The sequence below is a fragment of the Hippoglossus stenolepis genome, chromosome 16 (assembly GCF_022539355.2).
Source record: "Hippoglossus stenolepis isolate QCI-W04-F060 chromosome 16, HSTE1.2, whole genome shotgun sequence".
NCBI lineage: Eukaryota > Metazoa > Chordata > Actinopteri > Pleuronectiformes > Pleuronectidae > Hippoglossus > Hippoglossus stenolepis.
This window is the reverse complement of record NC_061498.1, coordinates 713,432-736,469: the sequence shown is the minus strand read 5'-3', so window position 1 is coordinate 736,469 and position 23,038 is coordinate 713,432. Positions and strand designations below refer to the sequence as shown.

Sequence of the window (23,038 nt, the reverse complement as noted above, 5' to 3'; positions counted from 1 at the left end):
ATTATTATTGTCTCAAAAAAATAAACCTCAATAAATACTTTATATATAATGTGTTTTACCCATGTGTATATTTCAGTCTCCACCACTTTTATTTTGAAAGTTTTCACCAGAAATGTGGGAATACGTCTCCTCTGACTTTATTTTGAAACATGTGTGTTGGTATTTAGGTTTGTGATTTTACTGCCCTCCTATGGTCGTGATGATGAACTGCAACTACTGTTGAACTGGCTGTAATCATAAATTATACTGTACTACTATAAATTATAAATCATACTGAATTAAGATATTTGTGGGGAAGAAATGGAAACATGTACAGAACGTTAAAGGAAATATATAAAAATGTATTTATTTATATTAAATATCCACTCTCCGTTGAAAAGGTATGACCCGTAGAACAGAACAGAACGTTAGAATTTGTATCAGTGAACGTTCACTCATATAAACGTTGCACATTTTTCAAATTCTATTTCAAAATGAATGAATAATGGAAACAAAATCAGGTGAATGAAACAAAAACACAGCAATAAAATATGATTGTATTTTACCTTTGATATTTCTATGTGAAGTTAGACATTGTTATACATCAAGTATAATATTTGGTAACAGATCAACTTTAGGTGAATGTTTTTTTAATTTACTCACACAACTTTATTTATTAATTTATTTGTCTTTATTTAATCATTAAAAAATTTTAATTTAATTTTATATAAGATTTGTTCCTTTCTATTATGTTTTTCTGTGTATTTCTCTTAATGTGTGTGTGATTCCACGTTTATCTCTGTTTGCACAGTTTGAAATAGAGAAAGAATTAAAATGTATATGATATAGTCAAACATATGTTATATTTTCATACATATAATGCATGAAATGTATGTTTTTTATTTTGTTACGGAAGCCGTGAAGAGCAAACTGCACTCGCCTTCGTCGCAGCTCTCGCGAGACTTGGAGGTTGTGCGGGAGCGGGTCCTTCTCTCCACAGACAGTTTCTAACGCAGCGCAACGCAACGTTCAGCAACAACAACAAGCTGCGGGAAAACCAGGGCGGACCGTGCGGGAGCTTCACGCACGGACTCAGACGAGCACGCGGACTCTGATGTTCAGGTACGCGCAGCACGCGCTGCCGCAGCAATGTTGATAGCTAGCTAGCTGGATTATTAATAGCGAGCTAAGTGGCTAACGGTTAGCTTAGCTGAGAATCTTTAGCGCTAGCTGCTGTCGGAGGATTCAATGTGTGGAGATCTGCGCCCGAGCTGCCTCCGCGTCTGAGCCGCACTCAGGCCACCGACACGGGGGAACAGACACGGCGACGACCCGCAGCTCCGGACTGCACGGCAGGTAGCTAATGTTAGCTGCTAACGTTACACGTCTTTAAAGAGGCTGAATGAGCAGGACGCAGCTACTTCATGTTAGCAAGCTAACGACTCCCTGCTCCTCAGCAGTGATTCAAGAAGTTTCACCTGTGAGACCTTCAGGTGCAGGAGGAGGAGGAGGAGGAGGAGAAGTTCCTCCTCCTCCTCCTCCTCATACTGCGTTCAGTCCTGCTGCAGCTACTATCAGGGTACAAATACACGACTGCACTAGCTGGGAAGAATACTAGCTTTACAGCTGTTAGACAGCATGTTGACCATCAGTACGATAGAAGTACACGTACTGAGTACTACTGTAATAACTGCGATATAAACACATTCATTTCAGCTCAGCTACACCTGGAGCGTGTTGTGCACAAATCTGTCCACACAACACAATCAACACAACACATCCAACACAACACAATCAACACATCCAACACAACACAATCAACACAACACATCCAACACAACACAATCAACACATCCAACACAACACAATCAACACAACACGTCCAACACAACACATCCAACACAACACAATCAACACAACACGTCCAACACAACACATCCAACACAACACATCCAACACAACACAATCAACACAACACACAACATATCCAACACACAACAATAAACAACACAGCCAATACACAATCAACACAACACAATCAACACATCCAACACAACACAATCAACACAACAAAATCAACACATCCAACACAACACATCCAACACAACACAATCAACACAACAAAATCAACACATCCAACACAACACAATCAACACAAAACAAACAATATAACACAATCAACACAACACAATTAACACACCCAACACAACAAAATCAACACATCCAACACAACACAATCAACACATCCAACACAACACAATTAACACAACACAATCAACACAACACAATCAACACAACACAATCAACACAACACAATCAACACAACAAACAATTAACACAACCAACACCACACATTCAACACAACACAATTAACACACCAAACACAACACAACCAACACAACACAACCAACACAACACAATCAACACAACAATCAACTCTAATCACAACACGATCAACTCAACACAATCAACACAACACAATCAACTCAACACAACACAATCAACACAACACGATCAACTCAACACGATCAACTCAACACGATCAATACAACACAATCAACACAACACGATCAACTCAACACGATCAACGCAACAATCAACGCAACACAATCAACATAACACAATCAACACAACCAACACAATCAACACCACACATTCAACACAACACAATTAACACACCAAACACAACACAATCAACACAACAAAATCAACACATCCAACACAACACAATCAACACATCCAACACAACACAATTAACACAACACAAACAATACAACACAATCAACACCACGCATTCAACACAACACAATTAACACACCAAACACAACACAATCAACACAACACAAACAATATAACACAATCAACACCACACATTAAACACAACACAATTAACACACCAAACACAACACAATCAACACAACAAAATCAACTCAACACAACACGATCAACACAACACAGCAAACACAACACAGTCAACACAACACACTGTTGAAGCTTGTATATTAATAGTGGTCAAAAGGCAGAACGGCTCTTTTCAGAATAATGTATATTAAATCCTATAAGTTAAAGTTTACGTCACTAACTCTGGAAATCGTTTTAACCAAATATTCATTCTATGACGTACGATTCTTTTCCATCAGACTTAAAAACGTTCAGATATTAAAAGTAGAGCCCAACTGATTTAATGTTGGATGATAGTATCACAGACAAATCAGTTTATTTTACAGTATAAATGAAGCATAGATGTGTATTTATATTTTCCATAAAAACAAATATATAGATATATATATATCTATATATTTCATGTATTGTGTTTTCTTTTTTATTTATCATAAATTCAATGGTTGATCAGTAAAATGTCAAACTTCAGTTACATGTCAGGGTTTGATAAAAACATCTAAAGAGTCAGTAACAAATATTATATATCAGTATCGTATCAGTATTTTACAGTATTTATTTTACAGTATTTTACTCCCAAGTATCGGTTTTGTCATCGTCCCCAAATCAGTCATTCTATATTAAAAACCTATTTAAACAAGTTATTTAAAGTGTAAAACTATCTTCATGCAACACAACTGATCATATGAGTTGTTTTGTAAAATCTTTTTATCTGCTGAACAGATGGATAAAGTCCGTCTGAATTAAGCAAGTGTTCCGTCCACAATCTTGATGCTGGTTATTTAACTGTACCAAGATTTAATAAAATATATTAGTAAATGAGTGGAGGTCCCGTGCTTTGAAATACACGGTCTGTAAACTCTGTCTGTAAACTCTGTCTGTAAACTCTGTCTGTAAACTCTGTCTGTAGGACATCAAGTCTTTTTTTTGTGTGCCTAGTCTGATTGGCTGGGTCTCAACACGTTGATCACTTAATGTTCTTTAATGTTTTGTGCACATTCCCAGTTGACTGATAGTTGTGCGACTGATCTGAAGTGTGTGTTTAAACCTGTAAACTCCACAGACGATGAGGTTAACGTGTGTGTTTGTTTACAGGATGAAGCCGAGCTTCTCTGGATCTCATCTGACAGACGTTGACGAAGGGGCCGATCTTCTGAATCCTGCTCAGCTCGTCCTCTCTCCGCTTCCATTTCCGGGCAGAAACTCATATTTTTTTGTTGAAACACTAAAATATTGAATTGCACAAAATAATGTAGCAGAAGTCTGTGGAGTTGTTTGACCTCATGGTTCATGGGTCTGGAACGTCGTCTTTTTAACGTTTCACATGAAGTTCAGACTTCTCTTCACATTAATCTGTAAATTATCAGACCGATGTGACTCCGTCAGTTTCCTGTGCATCACTTCCGGTCTCTGTTGAATGTTTAACGTTAACTGAACCCCTCCCTCCCCTCCCCTCCCCCTGTCCGTAGGATGAACGGCTCTCTTTTAACCCCGCCCAGCCCGCGGGCGGCAAACTCCTCTCCGTTACCTCCCTCACCCTCCCCATCTCCATCTCCTCCATCTCCCTCTATGCTGCCCCTGTCCCCGCGGCCACCCCTCCCGCCTCTCGTGAGCCCTCCACCCCAGGCCCACCCCTCCTCCCTCTCAGACACCCCCACTCCCTCCCCCTCGCCTTGCCTGAGCTGGACCGAATTCTGTGAGCTTCATGCACGCGTTGCAGCCGGTGACTTTGCACGTCACTTTCGGGCTTTTCTCCAGGAGAATCCCCACTACTCCCCCGACTCAGCCGCCGCCTTCTGCCGGCGCTTTACCGACCGCTTTGTTCGTCACTTCCAGAGCGAACTGGAGGGGGCGCTCCTGCCCAGTTGTGCTTCTGGGAGGGACGAAATGATGAGCTGGGCACCCCAGTCCGATGCGACCTCGCTGGAAGAGGAGGCGGTCTCGCCCCTCTCAGCAACGGGGGGCGTGGTCCTCCCGTGCCCCCCAACCAGCATGATGCGGGCTTTGTCCAAGCCTGCGCCCACACGGCTGGTGTTGGAGAACCGCACCGGGGACCGGTTTCAAGATTCCTATGTCCACGGCCAAGTCCTCCCGCCATCGTCCTCTTCGTCGTGCTGCTCATCAGTGGGAGGGAACAACGGCAGGCGTGAAGAGAGGGGGGCCATGATCGCCCCTGGGAATGGGGAAGCACCCGTTGAGGAAGAGGAGGACAGCTGGCTTGGAGTGTCGTCTGTTGGAGAGGACGTTGATCCAGAAGAGCGGGAAGCAGAGTCTACAGAGGTGGATAATGCTGACTCCTCCCACACTTCTCAGATTCCACCTTCCCCTTCCTCCGTCACTCCTCCGCCTGACTCCAAAGGTAACGGCACGCCCAACTCCTCCAAAAACAAACTGAAAAAGCGTTTTTCCCTGCGGAGTGTGGGTCGCAGTGTTCGGGGGAGCGTCCGCGGCATCCTGCACTGGAGAAGCTCCTCCAGCGACTCGGCCCAGAGCCAGCTGCCCTCCAGCTACAGCTACACTATGGGTGTGCAGGACGCTACTTTGGTTTCAACCTCCAAGAGGAACTCTGGTACGCAGCCCCCCACACCCACCTCCTCCATGCCAGTCTCTCTGTCCATGCCCCTTTCCCTCCCCCACTCCTCTTCCTCCTCTCTGCCTCCCTCGTCTTCAAGCAGCGCCACCTCTCTGTCTCTGTCTGAGGCTGCTCGAGATCGGCGGCGTAGCAACGGGGAAGGAGGCGAGAAGGAGAAGTGGAGTCATCGGCTGGAGAAGCTCAGACTGTCGCGATCCCCTCCTCCTCTCCTCACCCCCACCACTTCCTGCCCTCACTCCACCTCCTCCACGCTGCCTCCGAGCAGCGCCGCCGCCGCTGCCATGGGGCCGCCTAGGAGGGTGGGCCGACTGGTGCGGGAGGGAGGGGTGAGCGTCAGCTCGTCCAGCGACGAGTTAAGTGGCAGCCACGGCTTCTCCGGCTTCTCATTCAGTTTGTTGCATCACGGTACGGACAACAACAACGCTGCCTCAGCTTCATCTGCAGCCGCTCAGACGGGTCCAGTGCAGCCTCTGGCCAGCGGAGGGAACATGCCCTGGAGAGGAGGACGCTGGCACAAGTGTCGTCTGGTCCTCAGAGAGCGGGACAGAGAAGGCGGTGAGCGGGGAGAGGAGTACTACCTGGAATTCTTCATTCCACCTAAAGTAAGTGTTTCCCTCCTGTGTTGAAGCGTTAAACTCTATTACTCCAGTTATTTATTTAGCTTGGTTTGTGTCTGCAGTCGTCGAAGCCCCGGCTGACTGTACCGTGCTGCTCCATCGTGGATGTGAGGAGCACCACAGCGCTGGAGGTCCCAGACAAGGAGAACACGTTTCTGCTGCAGGTAATCACACCTCATGGGGAGAAAAACTAGCAGTGTAGAAACTGGAGGATCATTTCTCCTGCAGAGGTCAAAGAGTGAGAATCTCATTTGAACCCTCGCTGGTGGAGAAAGGAGGAGTGAGTGTGAATGAGTGTAATGAAAGGTCTGATCTCCTTATTTTACTTCTTCTCAGCTGGAAGCGTCGGCGCAGTATGTGATTGAGACACGAGACGCTGTTCAGATGAGAGCCTGGCTGAGCGACATCAGGAACGGCATCTGTCTCAGGTAACGGTCGCAGCAAGAGGACGACACGAGTCAGATCACACAGCGTGTCTGGGTAATAACTGCCTTCTCTCACCCCACAGCGAGCAGGACGATGCTGAGGGTGTGTGTGGTGGCCCGTTAGACATCAGTGGAACTCCTGAGATTGTCGACCGTCTTTCACAAGGTGTGTGCGTGATACAGCGGCTGCTCTGGTTCACTCTCCTGTTAATTGAGCTGTTATATATATATATATATATATATATATATATATATATATATGTGTGTATGGAAGAAAATGAACTCCTGGTACCATTAATAACAGCACTCATATTTCTTGTTGTCTCTGTTTTTCGTGTCAGTGTGTTACGGAGGCATCGGAGGCTCGTCACCTCTGATGGATCCTCTTCCACCGGAGCTGCCGCCTCGAGCCCCTCTCGACGAACCAGACGGACGGATTCTTGGTGGAGGCGGGGCTAGTCTGGGCACACCCTTTGCAGAGACGCCAGATGCCACAGGTGAATAGCATCCAGTACTAACTTTGAACTGGGGGTTAGCTGAAGTATTCGCTCCTCATCTCAGTCTATAGCTCAGTATGAAACTTTATATTCTGGATGCTTTTAAATTAAAATATCTGTCTTCCACTCATCCAGGGTCCTTCCTGTTCTCTGAGGTGACGCCGTCTGATGCCGTGGAGCACCCCCTCAGCGAGTGTCAGTGGTTTCACGGTACCCTGTCCCGCCTCAAAGCTGCTCAGCTGGTGTTGGCCGGAGGCCCGGCGAGCCACGGCGTCTTTCTGGTTCGCCAGAGCGAGACACGGCGTGGAGAATATGTCCTCACCTTTAACTTCCAGGGCAAAGCCAAGGTGAGTCCTGGAGTAAAGACGCACACAAAAGTGATGTTATCCTTGAAGAGGAAACTGCAGCGTCCAGTCAGAATTGTTTTACTCCTTGATGTCAACGTCCACAGCTGTCGGGCTCAAATAAGAGGAATAAGCAGGAGGCTCATTTATTTTCTTGCTCCGTCTGCAGAGGAGTGAAAACGTCTTTTCCACAGAGAAACGTCTTCAGGGTCGTTCTGTTCTGTTTATTTTGTATCTGTGCTGATGTAACTGATGCTACTGAAGCGTCTACACTAACCTCTTTAGAAGCGTCTTATGACCTAAGCATCATCGGACGCTGGTCAGAAACACAGTGTGTCCGCAATAAACACAAACATGACGGAATTAAGTGTATTTAGAAATATATGATTGACAGTATAGATTTACAAATTGTATATTTGGTTGTAGGTTGTAACTGTTCGCTGATCTGCATTATTAACCTTTGTAACAAGGAAAAACAATATTCCACTGGAAACAGTTTCCAACTGTTCAATCGCTCTGAATAATAAAATACAACACATATAAATTTTGTAGCCTCCATGTTGTTTACACATTCAGACTTTAAAGTAGAAAACACACAGATATCAGATGAAGGGATGTCTTGACTCCCTCTAACTAGCTGACGAGCATGTGAACACACCATTAGTCCTGATAACACAGGAAAATGTTGTTGAGTTTATGTGAAACATTGACCTGTGTTAAATGTTGTGACTTTTCATCACTGAGTCCGTTCCCGTCCTCGCTCTCGTCCCTTCAGCACCTCCGTCTGTCGCTGAACGAGGACGGTCAGTGCCGGGTGCAGCACCTCTGGTTCCAGTCCATCTTCGACATGTTGGAGCACTTCCGGGTGCACCCGATCCCTCTGGAGTCTGGCGGAGCCTCAGACGTCACGCTCATCAGCTTCGTGGGTGCCACCGCCGTTCGCCAGCCAGGTATGAGTCAGCCCAACTCTCCATGTTTACAAGTACAGAGTCATGACACGCTGAGTCGACAGTTCTCTCACTGGACGTCCTCACATGCACAAAAACCCTGAGAGGTAAAACTCATTCTCGTCTGAGGCTCCGTCTGAGGTGTGTCCGTCCCGTCAGTGTTTTATTGTGTAATTGTCGTTGTGAATGTCCTCCCCTGTTGTTACTGCACAACAAGTCACCTGAACACTGATATGCACTAGTTTAAAACTGTTGCTATGGTTACGCCTGGTAACTCTAAAAACTGATGAAGAATGGTGAAATCTTTCCACCTTCAAACCTGCTGAAGTGTTTTGAGGTTGAGACATTTAATGTGAAACAGAATCCAGAGAAAGTTTCTGTGTTAGTTCATCCTGGACAATAAATCCACTGTTGGGAATCTGTAGGCGTCTCAATTCAATTCCCATTCAGAGGGCTACGATTCAGTTAGACAACAATTATCGATGCATCAAAGAATTTCCTTCCTACACATTATTTTTTTATCCCTGTGTGACTACTAGAGGTGTGCATCTTCACTAGCCTCATGATTTGTGCTTTAAAAAGTAATTTTGTCTTTACTGTGTCAGTGTGGCTCCTCCCCCTGGCAGCATCGAGGCTCATTACTCCGCAGGTCAACAAGTGACTCTGCTCCTCCGCTGTTTTCTAATCATCACACTTCGAGCTGATCTTTACAAAAACCTGCTGAATTCATATTTATGTTCCTTGATAAACGGGGCGTCGCTTCTTCAATGAAGGACAATGAAGTAAACAAAAACTCTGCGTTGTGTGAGAATCTGAGGACATTGTGACCAATCCTCACTTTTTCAAAGGGCTGTTTGAGGGTTAAGGGTTAAGACTTGGTTTTAGGGTTAGAATTAAGTTTAGGTTAGAGTTGAGCATTTAGTTTGGATGGTTTACGGTCGTTCACAACAGGAACATGTGGGAACATCCAGGCGAGGGGCGGAGCCTGTAGAGAGGAATCTCCTCGTCTTTCCAAGTTGACGTCTTCGTCTTCTACGTGTACGGCTCCTCTTCTTCATCCTGAGATATTTGTGTTCTTCCAGTTTCACGTCCGTCACGTGTTAGAAACCTCATCAACACGTCCACTCGCTCACTGGGAAGCTTCCACACATTGTCCTGCTGTGTCCTCACATGGACTCACTCTGACATGTTACAGACATTTTACTAGGAGGCTGCAGGAGAAGATCCAGAAAATGTCCAGAGACACTGACTCAGACATTTGTTCTCACACACAGAACCTGCAGAACATGTGAGGAACATGTGAGGAACTTCAGTTCATGTCTGTCAACAGCTTCAGACGTATTTAACTTTGAAACAGAAGTCGTCAGTGTTCATCAGGAGTTCACCTTTTAAATGTATTAAAATAGAAACAAACTACAGATATCTTGTTCACGACTTCCTCTCGGTCATGTAACGTGCCGCAGCAGTGTTTTCCATCTGACCTCTGTGTCCCATTGTTTTCTGACCTCTGTGTGTTTGTTGTATCCGTTGGCTCATCCCCTTGCAGGCCGGGACAGGGCAGGCAGTCGGCCTACAGTCTGTGACGTCATCACCACGCGCCATCCTGACTCTCCATCAACCCCCATCTCTGACTGTGTGTAAGTGAGACCGGACTCGGCTGAGAGAGGAAGAGTGTACGAGTGAGAGAGAGTGAATGAAGCGACTGAGCGGTGAACAATAATTACATTATTCGTAGAGAAACAAGTGGTTAAAATACAGAAGGAAGTACATTAACAATAATAGAGATAAAAGACCAAGAATAACCTGCCCCTCTTTCCACCTCCCTCTCCTCTCTCCCCCATTCTCCTCTGCTCACCAAGCGGTCGAGTCAGACGTCGTCCACACTGACTCTGGTTCTTTCTTCCTGTTAATGAGGACGTTTTTCTTTCCAAAGTCGCCAAAGTGCTGCTCGTTGTGTGTGAATTGATTAAAAGTAAATTCAGGAAACTGTCTTTCCAAAAGCAGAGGTTCCTCGGGGGGGGGGGGTGTGTGTGTGTGTGTTCGTGTGTGTGTTTTCATGAATCGGACGCCTCCATGACTCCCGTGGACTCCATGACCACAGACTCCTCCCACCTAACAGTCCACTCACTGTCATTTTCTCTTTTTCTCTCCTCTCACTCTTCTTCCCTCACTTCTCACACTTTGTCACTTTTTTCCTCCTCCTCCCTCTTTCTCCTTTGCTTCTACTTTTCTTTCTCCCCTCTTCTTTCTTTTCACCTTCTCTCCTCTGCTTCTTCTTCTTCATGCAGACTTGACCAGCAGACCCCGTAGCCCTCCTCAGCCTCCTCCCCTGCCGCCGGGCCGGCCGCCGCCACCAACTCCGCCACAGGAAAGAGGAAATGAGACAGAGATGGGAGGAGGAGCGGGAGGAGGAGCGGGAGGAGGAGGAGCAGCAACAGCGACTGTGGTGACCATGGCAACGACAGGAGGAGGAGGAGGAAGCGGAGGCAGCGGAGGTGGAAGTGGAGGAGGAGTGGAGGACTGGGAGGAGAGGGACAGGGACACTCCTCTCCGCCAGCTGGAAGCTGTGGAGGGAGAAGAGAGGGACGGAGCGAGGGCACCCAGAGCCATCGATAACCAGTACTCCTTCTTCTGATGAAGGGAAGGCCAGGAGGAGGAGTGTGTGTGTTTGTGTATCGACCGAGTGTGTGAGTGAGTGAAAGTGAGATTGGATGAGGCGGTGTACATCAGCCATTCATAACCAGTATTTTTATTTCGTTAGCGAGCTGGAGGAGAAGAGGAGGAGGAGTAAACTAACACTATAAGACAGAGAGAGGGTGAGAGCAGCTTTACAACACTAACTTCGTGGTACATTTCTTTCAAATTGTTCTCATCAGATGTTTGTTTTTGTCGGTACGCCTCGCAGCAGCGTCTGCTCTGTCTCATGTGCACGTGGACAGAAGTGAGTGTTGTCCTCACTGTTGTCCTGCAGAGACCGCACACGTTAACCAGAGGCCAAAACGCACACAAACATGAAACACTACAAACGCCTCACAACGTTACAGCCAACTACAGATGAATAAAAAACTACATGACATAAGGGTTCCGCGGAATGAGTCATCAAACAGTGATTTACAGGAAGGGAAGAGACAGATTTAGAAAATGATTATTTGACAAGAAATTGGTAATTTTCAGTTTAAAGTAAAAACCTAATTCTCCATGTTTATCATTAATAACTGCACATGATAGAGAAACGTCAGCAAAGAAACATCTGCTGAGATGTCGATTGTTGAGTAATTGGTTTGTCAATCAACTGAACGCTAATCACAACAGTCTCGATTGTCAATTTTTAGTCAAACATTTATTAGATGCAGCTTCTCAAATGTGAGAATTTGTGGCTTTTCTTTGTTTTAGTTTTTGTTAAGTTTTGTTTGTTTAAAAGAAGAAGTTTGAAGACAAAACGGTTTATTAACAAAATTCAATCGCATATAAAAATAATCATAGGCCGAAGCCATTCTGTTTTCTTGTAGCGTATTTTATAGGAAGAAGAATGTAGGAAGATTAATGTGTAATCTTTAGGGCCCGAGCGCTGACAAGGACCCTGCTGCTTTTTAGTTTTAAAACTGCAGGTGGCGTTAAAGTGAAAGGTTTTAAATGGAGTTTGGTGCCACGACGCCTGAAGTGTAAAAACGTGTTGTTGGTTCGAGTGACACATGAACCAGAGCAGACAGGAAACGTTTACCTCAGCATCGCACTCTCTCTCTCTCCCTCTCACACGAAGCTGAACAGAGAGAGAGGGGTTTTCTTTCAGAGAAACTGTTGATGATACCAATAACAATAATATTGATGGAAATAATAATAGTAGTAGTATTAATTTTATTTGTTTTTATGACACCTTTTTTATCTTGTATGCTTACTCCATGTAACACTTGTTCCGACTCCATCTTGTAATTCAAATGAAACGTCTTTGTGCCTTTTTGTATTTTTTATTTTTGGGATAAAAAGAAGGAAAAAAATATATAAATATATATGTATACGATTTGCTAAAATGCCTTGTTGTCAAGGCGACAGTATCCCGCACTCTTTTTTTCATGCTGTCTTCTCCTCGGCCTCCTCCTCTGTTCATCAAGGGTTAAAAAGAAAATATACAATTAGAACATGTCAATGAAAATACTTTTTCTACTTGTGCCTTTCTGTGTCTGTCGTCTCGTCGTCTGCATTTCGCTCCGTCTTCATTCATTGCTCAGTTCATGGCTCCGCCCGGGACCCCGGTCGTTTCTACCCAACTTTTCTTTGCTCATGTATTTGTCTATATGGCCCCCCCACCCCACCCCACACCCCCAACCCCCAACCCCACCCCTGATTGTTCATCACGTTCTGTCCTTTTCTCAGTTTAAAACTCTTTGTGCCTTTCTCTGTCTCTTTTCTCTCTTTGCTGGGACCGTCAGTTGAGGGTGGCCGGTGTTTGTCTGTCCACCCCGTGTGGTTAGTTTCAGGTACTACATTGAATTTAATGATAATGATATAATATAAATATAGTGAAACAGCAGTTGGTTTGTGTCCTTTGTTCTGTTCTTCCAGATGTTCTGCTCACAGTGATCAGTTTATTAGGTACACGCTCGGGTCAGAAACACAGACTGTAAATAAAGATGGACGACTCGTCTCCTCCCACTTTCTGAAGGAAGCAAAAATATATCTGATACAAACGCTGCCATCTTGTGCTGATGACGTCATTTAGAGTCAGAGTGTGCGGCAGTGGTCGTGAAGGGGAGGCGTGGCATCAAGGTCCTGCCCACACTCTTAACTAATCAGGAGACAGTCTGAGCTGTCAATCATCACGTCTCAGCTCGTTTTTATATCTGTAAAGTACATTATTTCATCAAAAGGTATTTAGTGCTAATATATTAATAACTATTTTAATTTAGTAAAGAAATGTGAAAATACTAATAATGGCAAACAAAACATGTAATTTTTAAAAATACGGAAAAGAAAGTAAATTTGTTTCTTCTATATAAGTAAATAAAGTAAGTACAATTATTTTAATTAATTTTGATAATTTTTTAATAAAAATAATTTTATCAGAGTTCTTGATTTAGATTTAAATTTATTTGATTTAAAATTTTTAATTTCATGTATTTTTTTGTGACTTATTAAAGAAATACAAAAATACACATTCTCAAAATCTACATCACAGAGAACGAGAGGAAAGCGAAAGTAATAATTCTATTGAAATTAAAGCAAATAAAATGTTTTAGAAGCTAAAAAGGTGACGTTTTATCAGCCAATGAGAGAGAAGGTGTGAAGTGAGTGACTTGTATCTCGTCCAATCAGAGTGTACATAAGATCGGCGGGCGGGGTTTGAGATCAGTGTGTTTGTTATGCTCACCGGCTGAGCCCGGGGACGTTGCTGCTGTTAGTGAGAACATTCCCGTCTTCCTGCCGAACTGCATCGCGGTGAATTGTGACGTCACAGCCTGGGAAGCCTCTAACGGTGAAAATGAAGAAAGATATGATTTGATGATTTGATGATTTGATGATTTTCTGTCGGTGACGTGCGGAGTGGAGCCGCCTCACGCCCGGCGGCCGCAGCGCTGGGTCAGATCGAGCGCACCCGGCGCAGTGTTTTGTTGTTGTGGTGCAGTGGACGGCTCATCTGCTTCGGCCTCGAACTTCTCCGGAGCCGCATCCCCGGATTAACGGGATTCACCGGATTAACGGAATCACCGGGATGCTCATGAGCAAACAGTACGAACCCACCTTTCACTTCCTCATGTCGTCACCGTTTGAGCCACCGGGTCGCGTCTTCGCTTGTCTTAGCTAACGTTAGCTCAGCTAGCTAAGAGGTCTGTGCTCGTTTTCTGAGTTAGTGTTGAACAGAAGCCGCAGAGACAGACAGACAGGCAGACAGGCAGACAGACAGACAGACAGACAGACAGACAGACAGACAGACAGACAGAGACACACAGACACAGGCACAGACAGACAGAGACAGACACACAGACACAGACAGACTGTCCTGTTAGCTGTTAGCCTGTTAGCTCAGTCAGTGTCAGGCTTGTTGTTATTGTTCTCTGAGGAGCTTTAGCTTGTAGCTTGTAGCTTTAGCTGACATCACTGAGCTCAGCAGCTGTTTACAGGCTCGTTGTGGATGTTAGAACCCGGATGTCTCAGATTTGTCTCAGAATTGTCTCCAGTTAAATTAAACTAAACTAAAATGTTGTTCTTGGCTCCAGTGACACAAACAGAGAAACTCTGCCCCCTACTGGAGACCTGTTTGACTGAAGCCTGCTTTCAGACATGTTGGCTCCAGTTTGATCCTCATTTACGTTTTGTCACTAAACGTGTTCTTATCAACTAATTAACATTGATTTGAGAAGAGCTACACAAATACAGATATCATTATTATGATTATTAGTATCATCATCATGTGTTCACCTTCTGCAGGACGAGAAACACAATGAAACCACCAGCACAGACTCAGTCCCCTCCCGTCAGCAGCAGCCTGGTGAGTAGAGCCTCTGTTCAACTCATTGTTCTGAGCAGCTGATCACATGACAGGGTTTGGTTGTTGTTGTTGTTGTTGTTGTTGTTGTCAGGGAGAATAATGAAAGCAGATCTTCATTCGAACATCCTGACTTAAACGAGAACATCAGTAGAGTCCCTCAAATTCAATCGAGCTGCATCAAATCACACTCACTCATAAACATCAGTTCTCTGAATTGATAATAACATAAATGATTATTTGAGAAATCCGTAATCCTGTCGTAGTGACGTACGTCTTTTCTCCGTGTGGTTAACGCTGACTTCTATTTTCAGGTGTTTGAAGGTGTTTACAACAACGCCCGCATGCTTCACTTCCTCACAGCCGTCGTGGTGAGTAACCCGCTCCTCTGTCGGTATCAGTCAGGTTGATGTTGAATTCTTAAGTTTGCCTCCCTGCTGGTCACAGGGCTCCACCTGCGACGTGAGAGTGAAGAACGGGGCCGCGTACGAGGGAATCTTCAAGACGCTGAGCTCACAGGTAAAACATACTGCACCTCCTCTCCCTGCTAGCTTCACTCTGATTTATCTGTGTGTTCTCCTCTGTCGGACAGTGTGAGCTGGCTGTGGACGCTGTTCATAAATGCAGTGACGGAGATGGAGGTGGGGGAGGTGAGGAGGGAGGAGGGGGAGGAGGTCTGTCCTCTGCGCCCAAAATTGAGGAGATCACTGACACGATGATCTTCAGCCCGACCGACCTGGTCACCATGACCTGCAGAGATGTCGATCTAAACTTTGCTGTCAGAGGTAAACAGACTCAGAGGGCGTGAAACTAAAAGCTTTGTGTCAGCATCTAAAGAGAAAAACTGAAATCACGTTAAACCTGAACTTCACAGAACGTCAACATCCAATGTTCAGCAGATAACACACGGTGTTTACTGTCAACACATTAAAGCACTATGTAACTGTTACTGAGCAACAGCGCCCCCTGCAGCACCACACGGTGACTAACTCTGTCTCTGTGTCTGATGAAGGTTTTCATGTGTAGAAAAAACAAAGTGTCTCAATGTGTTGACTCTGACTGAGTCGTCCCACTGGATATTACCCATGATCCTCTGCTTCTGAACCAAAAGCTGCAGCTGTAACAAATCCACCAAACTCTGTTCAGAATTCTTCATGTTTCTAAGTTTCCTGCTGAATCTTGGAGATAAACTCTGTTTTTTAATAACTTCAGAGTCTTTTTAACTGATCTCAGTTCAGCTTCACTCTTCAGCTGCAGCTGGTTGTGACAGTTGAAGCTGACTCTCAGTCAGTTCTTCTCACAGGAGATGGAACCCACTCAGCAGAGAACAGAGAACAGACGCTCAGGGAGAGAAGGAGGAAACTTTCTCATGTTCACACTAAACATCAGACTCACTCTCATCCAGCTGCTGCTTTACGGTTTAAAGTTGTATTGAGTTGATTTAATGTGGGTCTGTGCATGTTGATTTTAATTTGTGTGTTTGTGTACAGACACATTCACTGACTCGTCCATCAGCTCGTCGCGGGTGAACGGGGAGCACAGGGAGAAGGTGCTGCAGAGGTGGGACGGAGGTGGAAATGGAGAAAACTTCGAGCTGGAGTCGGACACAGTGAGGAACACACACACACACACACACACACACACACACACACACACACACACACACACACACACAGATCACATACGTTACTAAATAAGTTAAGTTTGTCTGAACCCACAAATGACCCCTTAATGTGCAAACTTATTTAAAATCAGGCTCAAGAATCCAGGATTCAGACTTTGCTGTTTTTGTGTCCACGTTCTTCTTGTCAGTCAAACGGCTGGGACGCCGACGAGATGTTCAAGCTTAACGAGGAGGCGTACGGCATCAAGTCCACGTACGACTCCAGCCTCTCCATGTACACGTGAGTAACACGACCCCCAATGTTCATTCACACTGAAACTGCTCTTTATTTATTTATCCTTTATTTAAGCTTGAACTGAATTTATCATACAGACTTTTCCACTGCCCCGACTCTCACGGACTTCCAGTTTCTCTGTTCGACAGAAAACAAAGCTGCTGTCATGTTGGTTCACTGTGACTTTTAGTTTAAATAAAATAATTATAGGGAATCTGCTGATTAGGATCAAGATTAAATGAAATTTTATGTATCAGTCAAATTAGTTCCAACATGACCGCCCTGACTGTATTGACCCTTCCCAGAATGCCTTTGGAGAGGGGGAGCTCTGAGGTTTACCGGCAGCGGGAAGCGCGAGCATCTCGGCTTGCCAGCGAGATCGAGGGCAGCCTGCAGTACCGCCGGCGGGTGTCTTTAGAGAACGACGAGGGCAGGAGCGAGGAGGATAAGTACAGCTCCGTGGTTCGAGAGAGGGAGGAGCGGGCGAGAGAGGGATTCTCCTCCGCCATCAGGTAAGAGCTTCACCAGCCGAGTGAGAGCGTGGAGGTGGAAACAGAACTTCATCCAATCAACTGAAGGATTTCTCTCCCCACCTTTCCAGGGATGGTAAATACGTTCCCAGGACCAGAGAGATCGGCCTCACCGCCGGCAGCGCGAGGGCCGGAGGCTCTGGTCAATCGGCAGCACCAACCTCCTCCAGGCACCCGGCGCCCAGCTCCTCCTCACCCAGACCGCCCTCGGACAGGAGCAGCCCGCCTTCAGCCGGCAGCCCGCCCTGCACCAATCACATCCTCCCACACTCCCTCTCACATCCGCAGGCGCTGGCCCACACGAGCCGCTCGTCTGTTAATGGAGGTATGGTGTGTGTGTGTGTGTGTCTCTGTCCTGACCGCTCGTCTCTCTTCTTCAGTTGCATTGAGAACTTCCCAAAATCCCAGAGACTTCAAAGAAACCTACGAACCCTGAACTGCCAGTCCTCTCCTGCAGGTACACACACACACACACACACACACACACACACACACACACACACACACACACACACAACTCCTCATGTGTCAGGCTCTAGATAAACATTCAGATGTTTCATATTCTTCTGTGTGTTTGGTCACATGATCACATCACTTCCTGCTCTCTCTTGTTTCCAAGTGTCTCGTCCTCCCAAACCAGACGCCCCTCCCCAGGACCTCCCCTTGACTGTCCCCACCTACCTGGACTCCTCCCCCTCCACCGCCACCAAACCCTCCGACCCCACCCCTCTGTTCCCCGTAGATGGTGAGACGTTCAAATACAGTTATTTCAGGTTGTATAGAAACAAACATTCACATCGACTGTTTGTACTTTAAATTAAAAGATGAAAATGTTTTGATTGAAGGTTCGATGGCGACGTTAGATTCATCGTCAGTAAACGCAGCTTTTTCTCTGTCGTCCACAGTGAATGAAATCTTAGCAGCTAAAGAGCGAACGGAGAGTTTGTCAGCTCCACTGGAAGTTAAGAGCAGCAAAGGTAAAACTGTCAGGAGAGAAAAATCTGAAATTCTGTCAAATGAAAGTGACAAATGTTTCAGAACTCCTCTTCCTCTGCGTCTTCCTCACAGTTCACTCGGTTCAGCAGAGATCTCAGCTGGACGAGCTCCGCAAGTTTGGGAAAGAGTTCAGGGTAAGAGGGCCGTGGTGCTGGGTCGGTTTGAGGGTCCGAGAGCTCAGCCTCTTGTCTACAAGACGACAGGTTGAAACTGTCCAGTCTGTTTAATATATCCACAAACATAGTGATTGACAGCTGACACTGGCTCCTGATTGGTCGAGGGCATGTACCTGTGGGACCTGGATACGTGTCGTCCATCTTTATTTCGTCTGTTTTTCAGCTTGTGTTTGTTCTCTTCTGTGTCTCAGCTGCAGCCCAGCTTCTCTTCCTCAGCGACTCCGTCATCTTCAGACCGGCAGCACGCCTCTGCCCCGCCCCCCTCCTCCTCCCCCTCTTCCTCCTCCTCACCCTCCTCCTCCTCTTCCTCTTCATCCTCCCCGGCTCCACCGAAACCTGTCGCCCCCCTCACCTCCTCTGCCCAAGATCTACAGCAGACCACAGAGGCAGCTCCCCCCAACACCGCTGCTCTGAATCTTCTGCCTGGCCCCCAGGCCTCGGGGCCAGAGGGGCCACAGGTCGGGGGCCCCCTGCCGCCCCCCCGCAGTGGTGAGGACAGCAGTGAACAAACAGAGAATGCTGCAGTGTAAGTAACGACAATTACAACTCCAAACATTTAAACTCAGGCTACAGGACGAATCGTTTTGGTCCCATTTGAAAAGCTTCATATTCTCTGTTATAACTTCTAACGACTTCAAACTGCTCCACGGTTTTATTCTTTGTTTGCTGCCAAACGTGAATCAAACTTTGATGCATTAACTTTGCGTCTGAGTCACGTTCGGTGTTTTGATTAAGAGACCCCTAGTGGCCAAAGGGTTATAATTGGACTTGTAGGTTCAGCCAAGAAACTCTAAAGTTTAATCATGAAATATATTGAATTTGTTTAATTGTACCTGTTTGTAGCTGAATGTTGTTGTTTCTTTGCAGACAAGTGAAAAACTCGACACTGAATCCAAATGCAAAAGAGTTTCTCCCCATAAAAGGAAACTCAGTGATGGTTTGTAGAAATTCTCACAAAAACAAACATATTTCACACATGTTTGTAACAGAATTCAATTTCACTGTTTTTCTCTGAGAAACTTTTCAGTCGTGTCGTTTCCACAGTTTGAAAACAAAGAGATTTGATTTTTGCGACAGAAACCTGCGACGACGCCGACTCCTCCCCGGCCGACCCCCCCCAGCCCCTCGGTGCTGCTGCCTTCCCCAGGACCACAAGGAGGGTGCGCTCTCTACAGCAGCCCCCCCGGACACTACCTGTCCTACATGTCCCCCATCACCATCCAGGGACACTCCATCCAGGTGTGAATCACTTCAGCTCACTGAGACACTTGGTATTAACGTCTGTCCTGAGAGACCATCACACCTGAGACACGTTTTCAAACCAGGTGTGAGTGTCGTGTTGTCTCAGAAAATCACTTCAGAGAAAATCTTACTGTTTCCTCAGGCTCCACAGATGTATCAGTACGCGATGTCAGCTGTTAACCAGGGGAAATACCCCAGACCCAAAGGTACACACACACACACACACACACACACACACACACACACACACACACACACACACACACACACACACACACACACACACACACACACACACACACACACACACGAACACACACTTTTGACCTTTTCTTCAAACTGTTTCAGTCGTCTGTGTGTTCGATGCTAACAGGAGCTGCTAACTGCTAATTCAGCTTCTTTTAATGACGACAGTTAAACAAAGTGAAGTTTTAAAGACTAACTCACTGAATCTGGAATCAAAACAAAATCGACAGCAGTAATAAATCATTATTTTACATGTTGCATTAATATATTTAGTTGAATCACTAAACCTCCTGGTGTCAACATGCTTCTAATCTTCCTGGTCAACCTGCTTCAGCTCCGCTGGTGGGCCCCCGCCCAGATCACCACGCCTCCGCAGCCTCCTCCTTGATGTCAGCGGCAGCCTCCGCAGCCGGCCCCCCGCTGGTGGCGTCTCCGTACCCGCTGTCCTACCTGCAGTACGGTCAGGTGATCCAGGCCATGTCCCCGTACCATCACGGACAGGTACTTTTCTTTTTTGCTCTGAGTTGATCATAAAATCTTTGACATGAATTTTAAAAAAATCTCTGTTCTTGAAATTTCCAGACCGTTTACTCGATGCTGCAGGGGGGCCCTCGGATGCTGACATCTGGGGCCCCTCCTCAGATGGGCCCTGGCCCCCAGTACCCCGGCCAGGCCGAGGGCCAGCAGGGGCCACAGCAGGCAATGTACGGTAAGCAGGGGTGGGGGGGTGAAAACATTCAGCTCACGTCTCTTCCACCAAGTTCACTGGAAATCAGAATCATATTTTTTGCTTCATCCTGCCGATAAACAAACTAACAGGTGAAAACTGAACCTCCTTATGAATATTTAATAAACATGCAGATTCCTTCTTCTGACCTGTGAAACACACAGTTCCATGAATTAATGTGTGATAAAGTATTTATGAGGAGCTGGGAAGATAAATCTCAGATAATGGACGAGTGAATAATGAATGAGTGTTGTGCTGCTGCTCAGCTGTCGACAGACTTCAGGTCGTCGCTCTGATGAAAATCATTTCACTGATCATCAGAAAACGAGATGAACATAATAAAACAATGTCATCAACATAAAGTTGAACAGCTTCTGTTCAGATTAGAACTGAAATGATTTAATTGATGAAATGATTAATCGGCCGATTTAAAAACAGTAAATTGAATCATCTGAGAAAAGTTTTCAAAAACTGAAATGAATCATCAAGAAAATATTTACTGTTTCAGACAGTCATTAATGTGAAAAGTAAATAGAAGTGGTCCACGTACGGAGCCGTGTGGGACACATCTAGTGAGCTGCTATTCTCTGGTGTGTCCAGCAGGGGCCGCCCATGACACAGTGAAGAACGTAGTCCAGTCAAGTTCTTTTAATAACTGTTGAACTAAAACTGAATTTCTGTCCTTTTCTTGGTTCTCAGCTCCTCAGTCGTTCTCTCACCACTCGAGCTCCATGCTTCATCCTCAGCCCTCCAGCACCCCCACTGGGAATCAACCCCAGCACACGTCGCCCAGTCCAGGACACTCTCACGTAGGTGCTTCGTTTAACCATCAACTTCATGTTAAATCAAAACACAAATACAACCAAATATATCAAACTTAAATATCATATGAACATAAATGCTTATTCTCAAAACAAAGAATAAGTTGATAAGTGATATTTGAGGATGATGAACATCTGCATCGTGTCCTGACGATATCTGACCACTGTTGTGTTTCTTCCCTCTCAGAGTCACGGTGGCCCTCAGCCTCAGTCCATGTTTCACTCTGCAGGTCTGTCGGCTCCCGCTCCGCAGGGCCACAGCTCCCCTCAGGCCTCCTACGCCATGCAGGGGTACAGCCTCCCGGCCCACCAGCAGCTGTCCCACCAGCAGCTGTCCCACCAGCAGCTGTCCCACCAGCAGCTGTCCCACCAGCAGCTGTCCCACGGCTTCCCCTCCATCGGCCAGCTCACACAGGTCCGACAGCGCTGTTTGAGATGTTTGTCTGTTCAGAGCGTTTGTCTCAGGTTGAGGACAGGTCGTCTCACGTTAAACCAAACTTCACACACTCATGAACATCAGCTACTTCAACACATGAGTTTTTAAAAGAGGACACAGGAATCTGAGAAATCAGTGAAAGTGTAAAAGATGTTGTCATGTTTTGTTGTCGTGTTTGTCGCTCACAGGCTCACGTCACTGGAGGCATGTCAGGGCCCCACCACTCTGCGGGCCACGGCCCCCCACCCCTCATGCTACACTACGCACCCCCCCAGCAGGGCAGCAGCTCCAACCCCCAACACGGCCCACAGACCCAACAGGGGGCGCCACAACACTTCTACATCGGACCAGCCCAAGGTGAAACACACTCGTCCTGTGCGCCTGTGTACATGCCTGTGTAGAATTAGCTTAGCTTAGCATAAAGACTGGAAACGGGGGGGGGGACATTAGCCTGGCTCGGTCCAGTCTGTGTGTTGTTAAGGTGTTTTATTAAGTCCGTTTTCTGAATAACAGACTTCATATAAAATGCTGATAACTGGTTTTCGTGTGTTGTGTCTCAGCTGTTCAGGTCCAGGCTCACCCGACCCAGCAGCTGTCCTTTCATCCCTCCACAAACTGAACTGTCCTCGTCACATCTGGATCCAGGAGCGATGGCGCCCGAGCATCTCACAACATTCCCACCTACCACATCAAATAACCCTGTTTTAACCGTATGTTTTAGACACGCAGACAGATTTTAAACACAAGAACAGACTGTTTCCACACGAGGACTTGAAGCTGGAGTGAAGACACTAACTGGTGAAACTTTTTGGAAACATTGTTTTTTCCTCCCCGTCCCTCTTCTGACCTTTTACAGACGAAACCAGTTCATTAATAATAAAACCACTGAAAAAAAAAAAACCTTTTCGATTCAACATTTGTTTCACGACCAAAAACTAAACATCTGCGATACGAACGCTGCCATGTTGTGGTGGTGACGTCATTTAGAGTCTGTGCAGTCGTAGATTGAAGTCACTGTATCCACGCTCTCGACCAATCAGGAGTCAGTCTCTGTTTTTATATCATCAAATAACTGATTGAAACCAAACTGATCAGAAACACTTGAACAAACATCAGAGAGATAAGAACGACCTGAAATGACAGAAACATCTTTAAACATTTTTTTAACGTCTACTTAGATTTTTT

At 45.9% G+C, this 23,038-nt stretch overlaps 2 protein-coding genes across 4 annotated transcripts; both read left to right on the top strand.

The window, feature by feature from the left end:
* Window positions 1–944: 944 nt before the first annotated feature.
* Window positions 945–12,828, top strand: sh2b1 (SH2B adaptor protein 1). 3 transcript variants are annotated; one of them, XM_047343905.1, is made up of 10 exons: window positions 945–1,101; window positions 3,973–6,072; window positions 6,150–6,251; window positions 6,424–6,515; window positions 6,596–6,678; window positions 6,854–7,009; window positions 7,145–7,356; window positions 8,129–8,303; window positions 9,847–9,937; window positions 10,589–10,747. In XM_047343905.1, exons 2-10 carry the CDS (start codon window positions 4,348–4,350, stop codon window positions 10,608–10,610), a joined length of 2,658 nt encoding a protein of 885 aa, XP_047199861.1. In that variant the 5' UTR covers window positions 945–1,101; window positions 3,973–4,347; the 3' UTR covers window positions 10,611–10,747. The 3 variants fall into 3 exon arrangements, with proteins under 3 accessions (XP_047199861.1, XP_047199860.1, XP_035036772.2); XM_047343904.1 differs by lacking the exon at window positions 9,847–9,937 and having other exon boundaries at window positions 10,589–12,828; XM_035180881.2 differs by lacking the exons at window positions 945–1,101; window positions 9,847–9,937 and adding an exon at window positions 1,110–1,335 and having other exon boundaries at window positions 10,589–12,828.
* Window positions 12,829–13,679: 851 nt separating this feature from the next.
* On the top strand, window positions 13,680–22,766 carry atxn2l (ataxin 2-like). The gene is made up of 23 exons (XM_047343964.1): window positions 13,680–14,024; window positions 14,724–14,784; window positions 15,096–15,152; window positions 15,229–15,300; window positions 15,374–15,566; window positions 16,272–16,390; window positions 16,594–16,685; window positions 16,985–17,191; window positions 17,281–17,545; window positions 17,600–17,666; window positions 17,829–17,954; window positions 18,115–18,186; window positions 18,278–18,339; window positions 18,573–18,907; window positions 19,249–19,318; window positions 19,459–19,620; window positions 19,766–19,829; window positions 20,204–20,370; window positions 20,452–20,578; window positions 21,296–21,405; window positions 21,605–21,832; window positions 22,042–22,210; window positions 22,414–22,766. The coding sequence occupies exons 1-23, from the start codon at window positions 14,008–14,010 to the stop codon at window positions 22,470–22,472; spliced, it is 2,901 nt and encodes a 966-aa protein (XP_047199920.1). The 5' UTR covers window positions 13,680–14,007; the 3' UTR covers window positions 22,473–22,766.
* Window positions 22,767–23,038: the final 272 nt, after the last annotated feature.

What these genes read in the sequence shown, in the direction of transcription:
- atxn2l (XM_047343964.1), top strand. An exon ending in GGAAGTTAAGAGCAGCAAAG is followed by an intron (nt 18,187 to 18,277) that starts GTAAAACTGTCA and finishes TCTTCCTCACAG; the next exon opens with TTCACTCGGTTCAGCAGAGA. An exon ending in CAAACAGAGAATGCTGCAGT is followed by an intron (nt 18,908 to 19,248) that starts GTAAGTAACGAC and finishes GTTTCTTTGCAG; the next exon opens with ACAAGTGAAAAACTCGACAC.
- sh2b1 (XM_047343904.1), top strand. Translation starts at nt 4,348, where the DNA reads ATGAACGGCTCTCTTTTAACCCCGCCCAGCCCGCGGGCGGCAAACTCC. An exon ending in AGGAACGGCATCTGTCTCAG is followed by an intron (nt 6,516 to 6,595) that starts GTAACGGTCGCA and finishes CTCACCCCACAG; the next exon opens with CGAGCAGGACGATGCTGAGG. An exon ending in CACCGCCGTTCGCCAGCCAG is followed by an intron (nt 8,304 to 10,588) that starts GTATGAGTCAGC and finishes TTCTTCATGCAG; the next exon opens with ACTTGACCAGCAGACCCCGT.